This window comes from Thalassophryne amazonica, chromosome 1, assembly GCF_902500255.1.
Source record: "Thalassophryne amazonica chromosome 1, fThaAma1.1, whole genome shotgun sequence".
NCBI classification, from domain to species: Eukaryota; Metazoa; Chordata; class Actinopteri; order Batrachoidiformes; family Batrachoididae; genus Thalassophryne; species Thalassophryne amazonica.
The window spans coordinates 160661975-160676543 of record NC_047103.1 but is presented as its reverse complement, the minus strand read 5'-3'; the positions used below and the strand labels follow the sequence as shown (position 1 = coordinate 160676543).

At 40.5% G+C, this 14569-nt stretch overlaps 1 protein-coding gene across 7 annotated transcripts in view; it reads left to right on the top strand.

Moving 5' to 3' along the window:
• The window catches only part of mcf2la (mcf.2 cell line derived transforming sequence-like a), a 109202-nt gene that overhangs the window by 64715 nt on the left and 29918 nt on the right, over window positions 1-14569 (top strand). For all 7 annotated transcript variants that reach the window (XM_034177741.1, XM_034177756.1, XM_034177750.1 and 4 more), the window contains 6 exons: window positions 7681-7794; window positions 7975-8091; window positions 8577-8726; window positions 13574-13698; window positions 13797-13911; window positions 14158-14277. In XM_034177741.1, coding sequence (XP_034033632.1) covers window positions 7681-7794; window positions 7975-8091; window positions 8577-8726; window positions 13574-13698; window positions 13797-13911; window positions 14158-14277 — 741 coding nt within the window. The remainder of the gene's footprint in view (window positions 1-7680; window positions 7795-7974; window positions 8092-8576; window positions 8727-13573; window positions 13699-13796; window positions 13912-14157; window positions 14278-14569) is intronic.

The window sequence follows — 14569 nt, the reverse complement described above, 5'->3', positions numbered from 1 at the left end:
TTTTTCTTTGTATAATTTGCATGTATTTCTAATTACTGATATGCTATTCATTTTTGCTTCTTTGCACTGTGCCTTTTCAGTGTGTCTGATCTCTTTTATTCAAACTACACAACCATTTTTTGTGTGAATGAAGGTGGAAAGTGGAGTGGTTGTTAGATTGGGTTTTAGGTTGTGGAAACCAGTGACTTAGATGCTTTTCTTGGTGAGGAACGGTTTACAGGATGCGGTGATCTTTGTGGAATCAGTGAATACCCTGATTGTTGCATGAATCTGAGTGTCTGGGTTTACAATTGTTCTGTCTCAAGACTAAGATCTAGGGTTTCAGTGACTACCTGGACTCGACCATCAGAAATGTATCTGTATGTGGTGAAATTATTGAATTTATGGAGACATTCACTTACTTCAGCAGTGACATTCATTCTCTGTGGTTCCTCCTCGGCCTTTGAGATTGAGAGACGCCTGGGAAAAGTTTATGGAGCCATGAGGTCAGTGGACAGAGGTGTTTGGTGATGCTGATATCTTTGTCTTTAGGACTCAGGTGCTGCCTGTAACAGTAACTTAGGGCGATGGTGACTGGTCGTCTTTGGTACGAGGGCTCTTTGGAGGATATACATGGATATTGTTGTTGATAATGCTGGAGTGACTTTGTGTTTAACATATAGTCACTTAGGGAGGCTGATGATGATGACTGTCACTTGCATTGTTAGGGAGCATCAACTACAATATTTTGGACATGTAGTGTTGAGCCTCAGTGTCCAGAGGCTGGAGAAGGCCTAGGTGTTGCCCACGTTTAACCTACCTGTGGGAGATAGAGGTGGTGATGGATCGGTTGTTTACCTGGGTGGTTGCCATTCAGGGCATGTGCCAGTTCTATGATGTGGTGAATGCAGCAATGTGCGACACCAGGGCATACTCCCAGACCGAACCTGAAGGTGGAAATCTTGGTATTATAAGTGGGAAAACCAAATTACATTCTAATCCAATTATACGAGGTCTGTCCAAAAAGTATTGGACCGTTTTATTTTTTGCAAAAACCATATGGATTTGAATCACGTGTGATTGCATCAGCCAAGCTTGAACCTTCGTGCGCATGCGTGAGTTTTTTCACGCCTGTCGGTTGCGTCATTCGCCTGTGAGCAGGCTTTGGGTGAGCAGTGGTCCACCCCTCTCGTCGGATTTTTATTGCGAATAAATGTCTGAACGATTTGGAGCTTTGCTGCATCAATTTTTTCCAGAAACTGTGAGAGACCTCCAGGTGGACACCATTCGGAAAATTAATATGGCTTTCAGGGACGATTTTATGGGGATTACACAGATTAAGGAGTGCTCCAGCCGGTTTAAAGACCGCCCACAGCTGCTGAGAGCGCGCCGCGCTTCGAGCGCCGATCGACAGGCTCAAACCCCGCTGAAACAACCAGATCATTTCCAACGTGAAGGCTTTGTTGATCCGGGACGTCGTCTGACTTTCACAAAAAGGCAGAAGGCGTGGACATCAGCACTTTTTCGGCACATTCTACTGTTACAGGAGTTTTTTTCATGGAAAAAGAAGCGGAGGATTGCGCCACCGTGCCACTCATGGTGCGGGACAAAACCAACTCCGTGTTGGTCTCACAGGACGCCTTTCAGATGGCTTCCGGTTGCTTTTCAGTCGTGTGAATATCCGAGAAATTGAGCATGAGCTGGACATGCCCCAACATGTCCTGTGAGTCTTCATCACGGCGTTGCTTTGCACCATGCAGCTCCGTCCTGACGCGCGGAATTCCTCCGCACGTCTGTCTCAATGTGCTGAAAAGATGTCCACGTCTTCCGCAATTCCTGTGCTAGTCAGACGACATACCGGATCAAGACAGCGTCCAGTTTAGAAATGAACGGCACATTCCACTGTTACAGGAGTTTTTGTCATGGAAAGAGGAAAGCAACGCTGTGATGAAGCCTCACAGGACATGTTATGGCATGTCCAGCTCATGCTCAATTTCTCGGATATTCACGCGACTGAAAAGCAACCGGAAGCCGTCTGAAAGCCACCTGAAAGCCGTCCTGTGAGACCAACACGGAGGTGGTTTTGTCCCGCGCCATGAGCGGCACGGTGGCGCAACCCTCCGCTTCTTTTTCCATGAAAAAAAACTCCTGTAACAGTAGAATGTCCCAAAAAAGTGCTGATGTCCACGCCTTCTGCCTTTTTGTGAAAGTCAGACGACGTCCCGGATCAACAAAGCCTTCACGTTGGAAATGATCTGGTTGTTTCAGCGGGGTTTGAGCCTGTCGATCGGCGCTCGGAGCACGGCGCGCTCTCAGCAGCTGTGGGCGGTCTTTAAACCGTCTGGAGCACTCCTTAATCTGTGTAATCCCCATAAAATCGTCCCTGAAAGCCATATTAATTTTCCGAATGGTGTCCACCTGGAGGTCTCTCACAGTTTCTGGAAAAAAATTCATGCAGCAAAGCTCCAAATCGTTCAGACATTTATTCGCAATAAAAATCCGACAAGGGGGGTGGACCAGTGCTCACACAAAGCCTGCTCACAGGCGAATGACGCAACCGACAGGCGTGAAAAAACTCACGCATGCGCACGAAGGTTCAAGCTTGGCTGATGCAATCACACATGATTCAAATCCATATAGTTTTTGAAAAAAATTAAAAGGTCCGTTACTTTTTGGACAGACCTCATATTTGTTCCGCACATCTGATTGGTTAATCGTGTGAGATTTCAGACCATAAAATATGGAGTAGACATTGGCAAAATATTTGACCATTTCACATTTGATGTATTACTCCGCCCCCTGACCGCATTGCTGCACAGGTGTCAATAATGGCGCTATCAGCTGAGAGCGAGAGAAACTAGTGCAGCGACGACGATGCCGAAATGCGTGGATTTAATGGATTTAACTGGATTGATTGATGGATTTAACTCAATGCAGCTGATGAGATGGAGAAATCTGTGGGTCTGCACACAGATTTTCCAGTTTGGCATGAAGACGCTGTTGCTATGGTAAACTTTGATGAGCCGATGACCACACCCTTTCACAACGATTCACCGACCGAATTACTTACAGAAAAATAAACCGTGCAAATGATGAAATTGGATTAGAATGGAAATAACCCTGTTGTGTCTGATAATTTGTGGACATTCATGCTAGATTTTACTGTCACAAATCGAGTTTTGCCAGCGACGCGTTGGTGATGATCCAAATGTGTATTTTTGAATGAATCATATTTTAGTCTTTGTGAGGATGAGCATTATTGATAGCACTTATTTATGGACTAATGCTGACTAAATGGACAGTGGGTACCTTCAACTGCTCCACCTACAAATTCACATTTATCCAGGTCTGGCAGATTGTAAATTCATCTAGAGACATAACGCTTAGTCTTTGGGTAACTGTAATAAGAACATTGTCAGTTACCTATTTTATTGGTCATGTTTTTGTTAAATTGAGTGATAGGTTAATTATTAATGAAAATAATTCTTACTTGCAGTCCTACCTACAGTAAATTATTTGGTATTTTGTTATTTGTTATAATTACAGCATCAAATTCTATACTGAGGCATGTGGCAGGATGGAAACAGAATATTAGGTGTCTTTGGGTGAAATTGCTGTGGGACTCTATAGCACATGCAGTGAGCTTCCAAACCTGGCTGTCTTTCATAAACCTGGCAGCAGGCTGTGTGTAGTTTGCACCTCCACAAAGACCAGATGACTGTGTGTGTGTGTGTGTGTGTGTGTGTGTGTGTGTGTGTGTGTGTGTGTGTGTGTGTGTGTGTGTGTGTGTGTGTGTGTGTGTGTGTGTGTGTGTGTGCGTGCGTGCGTGCGTGCGTGCGTGCGTGCGTGCGTGCGTGCACAGGAAAATGACTGTTTCCTTGCAGACTGAGTCATAAGTCACAGAGTAAATATTAGAAGCCGTAGTGAGGATGTATTCTACTATTCAGCTGAATATCAGCTTTGACACATTTAGTCAGCAGATGGCATCAGTTTGTTGAGAATGTAGATATTATAACAGATACTATGGTTTCCTAATCCATGCAGTATCATCGTTGTCGTCTGTGTGAGAGACAGACCATTTCCACACAGAAATATGCTAAATCAGAGAAACTGTTGTGTTCTAACACTCACACAAACATGGTCATACCTCCACACAACCCTGTGGAAAGGATTTTTTTTTCTTAATGAATGTAGGCTACAAAGAAAAATGAAAAATGATGAGGTGATTGAGCAAGGTATGACGTGAAAGAGACTGTTCTTGCGCACAAATGTTACTAGATTAGACAAACACGTCCACACCACCCTGCAAAAAAGCATTTTGTAAGAAGGGTGCTGAAGTACACACTTATTTTCTTCTCTTTGTCTCTCAACGTGCAGTTTTGAAGTTACATGTACTGTAACTTCAAATGGGCTTCATTTCTGAAGACTGTTTTTCAACGATTGTCTCTTTAAATGGCACAAACCTCATAAAGCATATAATGTTTGATCATATAAACACATTCAAAATACTACAGCTGTTCTCCATTTCTCGCTCTCTTTGTCCTAATTAAAAAAAATTATAAATCCTGACACTTCAGATTCACATTGAAGGGTACAGTGCTTTGTAAATATTCCAGAGCAATGTAGTGCACATTAAATAAGCAATAAATAAATTCTTTTTGTGGCAGCATTACATAATTCATGAGCGTGTTGCATTGCTGCGCTTGCCTCTGGCTTTGTGTGTGTCTACTTGTCATCCTGCATCGATTTATGGTGCCTAACAGGATAGACCAATTTACCCAGGGTTTTAGCTGAAGCTCGAACCAATTTAGTCTATCCGCTGAGTGGCTTCTGGGGCTGTCGGTCTGTGTGAAGACACCTCCAGGCTTTTAACCTGTTAATGTGTTGGAGAAATAAAAAACCGGTAGTTACTCCCAGATGCACTGGATAAAATCACATGTCATCTTGCTTGACTGGAGGGGGGATGGTGTCAGGGAACAGTTGTTCACCAGAAAAACGCATAAATAAATAATGTGTGTTATTGAGGAAATCTTCTTTATGGCAGGTCCACAAGGGCAGCAGTGGTTTCAGTCAGTATAGGAGCTGAATTAATTACACACACACACACACACACACACATACATATATATATATATATATATATATACGAATTTACAGAGCTATATGTTTCAAAATGTGTTTTATAATATAATTTATTCATTTTTATCTAAAGTGCAATTGATAGAGCTCATCCTCCCACCAAGGCCCTACAGTCCCCTTTAATTTAAATTAAGCACACACCCACCCACCCCAAAAAAAAAAAGAAAAAAGAAAATACGAGGTCTGTCAATAAAGTATAGGTCCTCTTTATTTTTTTCAAAAACTATATGGATTTCATTCATATGTTTTTACGTCAGACATGCTTGAACCCTCATGCGCATGCGTGAGTTTTTCCACGCCTGTTGGTGACGTCATTCGCCTGTGAGCACTCCTTGTGGGAGGAGTCGTCCAGCCCCTCGTCGGAATTCCTTTGTCTGAGAAGTTGCTGAGAGTCTGGCGCTTTGTTTGATCAAAATTTTTTCTAAACCTGTGAGACACATCGAAGTGGACACGGTTCGAAAAATTAAGCTGGTTTTCAGTGAAAATTTTAACAGCTGATGAGAGATTTTGAGGTGATACTGTCGCTTTAAGGACTTCCCATGGTGCGAGACGTCGCGCAGCGCTCTCAGGCGCCGTCGTCAGCCTGTTTCAAGCTGAAAACCTCCACATTTCAGGCTCTATTGATCCAGGACGTCGTGAGAGAACAGAGAAGTCGGTTTCAGCATTTTATCCGGATATTCCACTGTTAAAGGAGATTTTTTTAATGAAAGACGTGCGGGCGGATTGCAGCGTCGGCTCGCAGCCGCCGTGACGCTCCGCCACAGGAAAAACACCTCCGTTGGAAGTCTTAAGGACAAGTTGGAACATGTCCAGCTGTTAAACAATTTCTCATATACTCACTCCACTGAAAGCCATCAAAAGCCGCTTGGATTTTACAAATGGTTATCAACACGGAGGTGTTTTTCCTGTGCCGCCGCACCGCGCCGGCTGCGTCCCGACGCGCGGACCCGTCCGCACGTCTTTCATTAAAAAAATCTCCTTTAACAGTGGAATATCCGGATAAAATGCTGAAACTGACTTCTTCTGAAACTTCTCTGTTCTCTCACGACGTCCTGGATCAATAGAACCTGAAATGTGGAGGTTTTCAGCTTGAAACAGGCTTACGACGGCGCCTGGGACCACTGCACGACGTCTCGCTCCGTGAGAAGTCCTTAAAGCGACAGTATCACCTCAAAATCTCTCATCAGCCATTAAAATTTTCACAGAAAACCAGCTTAATTTTTCGAACCGTGTCCACTTCGATATGTCTCACAGGTTTAGAAAAAATTTTGATCAAACAAAGCGCCAGTCTCTCAGCAACTTCTCAGACAAAGGAATTCCGATGAGGGGCTGGACGACTCCTCCCACAAGGAGTGCTCACAGGCGAATGACGTCACCGACAGGCGTGGAAAAACTCACGCATGCGCACGAGGGTTCAAGCATGTCTGACGTAAAAACATATGAATGAAATCCATATAGTTTTTGAAAAAATAAAAAGGACCTATACTTTATTGACAGCCCTCGTACAGTTCATTCTACTGGCCAACCCTTGTCTGAAAATAGATTTTTGTGCAGCAGATCTAGATCATTATCTCAATCTGCACTGAAGTACACTTTTCTGATCATGGGATCCTGAAAATGTACCTTTGTTCCTGATTGCCGACCTTTTATTTATGATTACTGACCTGCAATCCTGATTCTAATCTTTGTACATGAACGCTCTCCTTTGATTTTGATCTTTGATCCTGATCATTCATCTTTGATCATGTTCCTAACCATTAGTGAGTTCTTCTTTGGTCCATACCCCACCCCTTTCAAAAGTTTTATTAAAATAATTTAGTTAGTATATTTACATAATTGTGCAAACAGATATGGATGAAAATATAACCGGTTTCTTGGAGGTAATCAAAATGATATGCAAGTGCTCCATAAGGAGATCTGAGGCAATTTGCTGCTCCCTCCCTCATTAAAAGGAGAATTGATGCAGTCTGGGAATCTTAACAGGACCCCCCCGGATGCCTCCCTCGAGGAGTGTTCCAGGCCTCCTTCATCTGGGAGGAGACTCCTGGGTAAACCAGAACATGCTTGAGGGATTATATTCAGTCTGGCTGGGAACACTTTGAATTTCCCAGATGGAACTGGAGGATACGATTGGGTCAGAATTACATCTGGCCTGCCTTGCTTGGCCTGCTGTACTGTGACCCGGAGTAACTGAAATATATTCCATAGATGGATTTATTTTTGAAAACAGCAGTTGTAGAAGACCACTTCCTCCACAAAGCGCCAGGAATTGATTCACACACTAAATTTTTTTTTTTAATTTCTGGGAATTAGAACATTACAATGCAATATCGTGAGCTGTGTCCAAAATATATTGTAATTCATCTTCCTGTTTAGAGACCATATTACATTCAATCAGCATTTTACAGCAGCATATTGGGGCTGATATTGAAATCACAAATGCTCGAAGGATTATTTTCAACATGCATTCATTTAAACGGCACAATATCAAAACTGCACACCTTTTGAATTTTATATATAAAACATTCTGTCCTCATTCTCTTTGTCTATTGTCTATTTCAGGGCACATTTCGAGAGAACGTGAACTTGGTTCTGGTGTTGCGTCCCACATCCTTGTTCCAGCGGACGCTGTCAGACTTCCTCTTCAAGTACAACGAAAATGACTTCAACATGAAGGTACCACTCTCATTCATAACTTGCATGTCTTTCTTTGCAGAGTACTTTAGTCTGTTTGCTATGCTCAGAAAATATGTGATGGGGGTTAGCATCAGTATTGCCCTTGTTCTCCATATGTACATTGTGGTGATGAATTATTTTGTTGGATTAAATGATCTAGTGAGTTGATTTGGCTTCCAGGTGGTGATGCTGAGTTCGGTGACTGAGCTCCACGCCTACATCGACCCTGGACAGCTAACCACAGAGCTGGGAGGAACTCAGGAATACTGTCATGATACCTGGATCTCACACCGCACTGTATGCACACATTCTGAGCCGTCACCATAATTCTGCTATTTTTCTTATTGACTGTAATTCAGTATAAGCGGTGTTTATCATGTTCTCCCACATCCTACTTCCTACCATGCCACTCCACGAACAGAAATACAGAGCTTTTCTGTGGGTGTGTGCAACGCAACCACGGTGTTTTTCTCTGTGCTACTCTATCGTGAATCAGTGTGTCGTTAAACTGCATTTATTCTAATGTGGCCATATGAGCCGACGACTTTAAAATAGCAACTTGATTGAAGTCACTGTAGTAGCAGGAATTTCTGTTCACCTCGATAACAAATGGCTTCTATAAGTCAGCTCTCTGAGAACAGAAAATCTATATCATCATAATTAGCGATAGGAAGAATGGACAGAGTGGTGGTTTAACCAGCTGCGACTGTGCAAATATCAGGACCATTTTGAGCACTGGTGTGTTGATCCTGCGCATGCTGTTTTTCCGTGTGTATGTGCAGGCCATCGAGGCATTTGCCCTCATGGTGAAGACAACGGCACAGACCTTGCAGACGTTTGGCACTGAGCTTGCAGAGACTGAATTACCGAACAATGCCGAGGCCACCACCATCCTGCTGCACACACACACCCTGAAGAAGGAGAAAATGAAGGTCAGAGATGTTCAGGCTTCCTTATCACCTGCAGCTATTGTTACTCTATTATTTTTATTATAAGTTCACAGGGAATTTTCATTAAATCAGCTTTATTGTAATTTTATTGTCATTCCCATGGTGAATAAAGGCTGGCATGGTGGAATGAGGGGCTATAAAATGCATATATTTATCCTTGCCCATTATCCTCACCTTTATGCCTTAAATGTTTCAATTTGATAGATAGATATTGCAACGAAGTTACAACAAGTGCAACAAAATTATCTTCACACCTAATCACCTCAGACAAAAATACAGCAGTTAATCCACAATTATGACTAGTTGAACGTAATAATGGCACACATCAGAATTAAAACAACCATACGCATGCATTTGATTGTTTATGTACACTCAGTGGTGGGCACAGATAACCAAAAAATTAACTTCGATAATAGATAATCAGATAACTGAAAAGTTATCTTCGATAAAGATAAAACAATAAACCACCCAAAAATGTATCGGAAGTTACAGATAACCGATAACAGATAAATTCCAATATTATCTCTGGCACATTTACAACTACTAGTAAAACAAATTTAATAGCTTCTAATAATATTATAAATAACAACAGACCCAAACAATAAGACCACACTTTTTTCTTTCAACAGTCTGCCCCTGCTGGAAGCTCTTGTTTACTACAGCGCTCTGAGCACAGAGGCACTCTGAGACCCAAACAATGAGACCACACTTTTTTCTTTCAACATTCGGCCCCTGCTGGAAGCTCTTGTTTATTACAGCCCTCCCAACACAGAGGCACCCTGAGAGCAGCCGTAAAGCCAGCTCTCTATCAACGACAAAGCTCCGGTCATGCGGAGGTCTTGAAAAATAAAGTCATATTGAGTTATGGTGTTGATTTATAAATAACATTAATACCGATAGAATAACTCCATTAATGTCAATTCTGACATTAAAACATATATCTTTTAATGTTGAATAATGCACTAATTCTGACATTTTGTAACAAAGAGATCGCAAAGGATTCTGGGTAAACGTGCCTCTGCTAAACACTAATTGGTTCAGTCATTCATTATGTAAACCAACACGTTAATGTGACGTCTGTCGTGTGTTGGTGTTTAAATGTGCTTTTGTAAAATATTCCATTTTTTTATTTGTAAAAACAGGCATTTTTACGGAGCCCTGGAAGTGTCATCGCAAAATGTTTTTGCATGTGGAGAGAATGTGCGCATATTTGCACACATTCTCTCCACATTCTCTCTTTCCAACATTCATTTGATGTTGTAAAACATGCTTTACAGTGTGCGAGATGATTTTTCATGCAGGAATTTTTTGGACCAAGTTTCAGGTTAATTGTGCATCCTGCATCGTTTAGTGTTCATGGAGTATCAAGCTGCGGTCAACATCTGACGACCACCTCCTGATCGCCGATCGTATGGTCAAATGAGAATCAAACCTGTTTGATATATTATTGTGGTCGGCCGTCGTGAGGTTATCCTGCTGCTGAAAGCTACAAGCAGCATCCAACCGTTTGCACTGTGCCTGTGCAAATACTGCAGAGCTGTCTTGTAATAATGTTGTTATTATTATTTTGCAGTTGTTTTGTTTTTAAACTTCATTTGTAAAAAAAAAAAAGCCATTTGCAAAGCAAAAAAGTTGATTTGACAATCATCTGACATAACCGGGGTCAAAATAAATAGAACACTGCCATCTACTGGTTCCCAGACACTGCCATGAACACTACTGGCCAGTAGATGCTAGATGGCAGTAGAGGCTTTCAAAACAAATTCTAGATAATCCCTGTCTGCTCACATTTAAAATGCGTGGAATTTAACAAACGCAATAAAAAAAAAATCAACGTCTATAAACGCAGAGAATATATTCAAGAGAGTTTTAAGCACTAGAGTTTAATGCTGTTGTCCGTGGAGCCTGAACAGAGTGTCTGAAATGCATTTGTCCTGTCGTGACGTACTGAGATTACAACATCCTACCCAAAATGCACTACGGGGCAGAGCATGTGCTCCCAAAACCTTAAAAATTAGCACATTACTTTAAAACTAAAACATATATCTGATATTTTCAGACATGACAGTAATTTTAAATAACTTGTCCAAAATTAGTTTGGTTAAAATTTGAACCATAAGTTAAAAATGTATGCCTCTGGATGACTTAGGTCATATTGCCCGCATATCGGTATGGTGTTAAAGGAAATGTTTTTTTTTTCTTTTTCCTTTTGGGGTTGTTTTTCCTTTGTTTGCAGAGGATTGAGATGCTTTTTATACAAGCAGTTCTCTTCTGTTTGCAAAGGTTATAACTATGCGTTTGTTACAAATATTTTAACAGGTGGGTGCTAAACTAATTTTAAAAATGCTTGTCGCTGTTCAGCTTTGTTTATCGGTTTAAAAGTTATCAGACAAAAATTAATCGGAAGATAACTGGTCCGATAATGGTTTTTAAAGTTATCTAAAAAGATAATCAGATACTGAAAACATTATCTTCGATAATTATCTGTTATCGGATTATCGGAAGTGTGCCCACCACTGTGTACACTAAACTTTAAGACAGTCTGTCATCCGAAGTGAGGCATTGCGAGTGTGGGGTAGCCGCAGCAGTATCCCGCACAGCCGCGAGCTCGGGGGGAGTGGCAGGGCAGAGGCAAGGGGGTGGGGTGGTAGGGGTGGGGGAGAGAGGGGGTGTGCCTCATGTGTGCAGATGAGATGAGTTTGTATAAGGTTTCTGTCAGTGTGTTCATAATTTCTGGAGTAGACTTGACAACATCACACTGTAGGGGAGGGCAGAAAGATAAGAGGGGCAGCCAAATGGTTCACCAAGGCCGTAGAGATTCTTCTGGAGGAAAACAGCAGGGTGTTTTGACCTTCGGAGACTGATAAGCCTGCCATGTTTAGGGTTAAGCAGAGAAACACCATTTATAGCTCCTCTGACTGACCAAATCCAATTTTTGAGTATTCCTTCGTCCCCGACATCTTCCTTTGCAAGGCGTACATTTGCTCCCAGATGGTTCAAGGGTTAACATAGTCTGAGACTGTACCGCCTTGCCCAACTCATTAATCATGATGGACAGGTGAGGGGTTGTGGTTCTGGTAGCAGCTGTCTTGCCAATTCTCCGGTAGGTCCAGGCAGCACATAAACCAATAAGCCAGCCCAACCAGCCCTCCCAGTATGAAACCAAATATAAATAAGTCTTCAACATCCTCCAAAAAATGGTGTCAATAGCGTTCAGAGACCAGCTGATCAATTCCATGGTTATTCCAAATGTAGTTTGAAGAATTCACAGTCAGGTGAATTAGGGACTTTGAAGGTTGGAGCAGAGATAAGAGAGGAGAGGAGATGTGACCGTCCTCACCAGAGTCCCAAGCTCAATAATTTGCATTTCTTTGACATAACTCTATTTGAGCTAGATTGCAAAATGTACAATTTTTGTACACCTGACCAAAAAGGGTATAGATAAATACTAATGAGTTCTCTTTGAACGTCGTTCTATCCATCAAAAAGCTTTTTTTTTTCTTTTTATTTGTCTTGGAAATATCTCAAAAACTATTAAAGGATTTTTTTTTCCCCTCCCCCAAATTTGGATAATATAAGATATGCTTATAAGAAAGTTACAATTCAAAAGTTTGTTAAATTTTTATACTTTAAAAAAAATGATAAATATATAAATTGTCAGACTATTAATCATCACAATATTTAACACTTTCAGTTATACATCCAAAGTGCTGCTCAAAGTAAAATGCAATAACTACCTCCATATAATTCACATTAATTAAGAAGAATGAAGACAGGAAATTAATAAAATGCTAATTAAAAACATTAACATTTACTGGGCATTACTTATTATTAATATTATTAAATTAAAGTTTTTCAGATGAATTTATAATACCTCTCAAGCAATGCTTTTCACCTTTGGCTCATAGAGGTACCTTTCACAAGCAGATATTGTCATTTGTCAACAAGTATCTATAATCTAATGTACTGGACCTTTGATTGAGACAAATGCCAAATGAAGAAGTAACAAAAAAAAGACTGAACGTTGTTCTTGAGTGTATTCTGTCCAACAACATTTTTCCAACAAGAATATCTTGCCAGGTCAGTACATTGTCTCTGGAAGATATTTTAAAAAATACACTGCAAGTTTTCATTAGATTAATATCTGCATAAATGAAGGTATTCATAGGTTTTGACTTACTGTATAACGGTTGTACATAGTTGTGGATTTTGGTGGGTCCTGGGTATTTACATTTCTGCTTGTTTGGTCAGATCAATTGTGAAATTACTTTTAAAAATATTTAAAAATCGTGCTTGCACAGAACCAAGTCAAAATGATGGTCCTCATTAAAACCTACGAGGTGACCAGGTAACATAGACCCTACAGGAGCTACAGAATCCAGAATTAATTAATTATCAGGATTCATATTTAGGTGTATTTTGGCCTAATCGCTTCCTGTCAGGGTGGTTTCGTTTTGGCGTTGTTCAGGTCAAAAGATAAAGAAAAATATAAAGGTAAAAAAAACCCCTCTTCTTTTAGAATATGGTACCTTGAAAAGTATTGCATCAAAAAGTATTCCTTTTTGAATAGAAAACAACACATCAAATGCAAGTAACTTTCTTTAACAAAATATGAGCTGGAGAAAAATCAGATGACCTTTAGTCTCCTGTAACTAACTATATATATATATATATATATATATATATATATATATATATATATATATATATATATAAAATTGGCAGTTTGACATTTTAGTCAATAAACCTTAGAGGTAACAGTCTAACTTGTCCATCGGTTAGTAATTTCCTTGTTTTAGATGCCTGCAACTTATGTGTGTGATTTCCAGGAGGACCTGCAGGTGGCGTTGTCTCAAGGGGCTAGCCTGTTGGATTTCATCAATGAGCCACTACAGTCTGACCCGGACTACAGTATGACCCATGATGAACTGGAAAATCTAGATACTGTACAAAGGTACAAATGACACAAGTGGTTGAGTAATTTATTTGTTCATGCATTAGTTGATCTACTTGCTCTTTCCCCCCCCCTGTCATTCTTTTCTTCCTTTCCAGACTTATGGGTCAGTTGGATGAAACTCAGATGGCATTTGATGATTTTTGGGAGCGTCACCACACCAAGCTGGAACAATGTTTGCAGCTTCGACATTTTGAACAGGACTTTCGTGAAGTGAGTTACATTGCATAAAACACAGTTTTCTTACAGACATAAATATAAATTGTAGGTGCGCATTGGCAGTCGCTCTAGCTGTGTCTCTATCTATAATTGTCTGTCTATCTGTCTGTCTGATCTACCCATCTCTCTGCCTGCCTGTCTAAAATCATCTGTAATAGATCTATAATACATACTGTATGAAATAAAACGTGACGGTGTGTGTGCATATTACTAATAGTCATGTTTTGTGCATGTTTGTAGGTGCGCACACTGCTTGATTTGACATCAGAACGGCTGTTGTGTTTTTCTGAAGTCAGCATAAGTCCCGCCCACGCTGAGCATCTCCTCCAAGAGCTCAGTGGCCTTGAGGACAAAGCCTGTGTAAGACACATTCAGAGACCTGATCATTTACGAGTATGTTCGTCCTGTTAAATATATATATATATATAAATATATATATATATATATAAATATATATATATATATATATATATATATATATATATTAGTTGTACATATACTCTGAATAATTTACTGTTAAATTTCACTATCTTTTATTTGGCTAAAAATTACTCGCACCACGGAAGGCACCTTTTTGGAGTTGCACTCAAATCTCATTGTAATGCAAATTACAATGACAATAAAGGCGATTCTGATTCTGTTCAGTAGATTC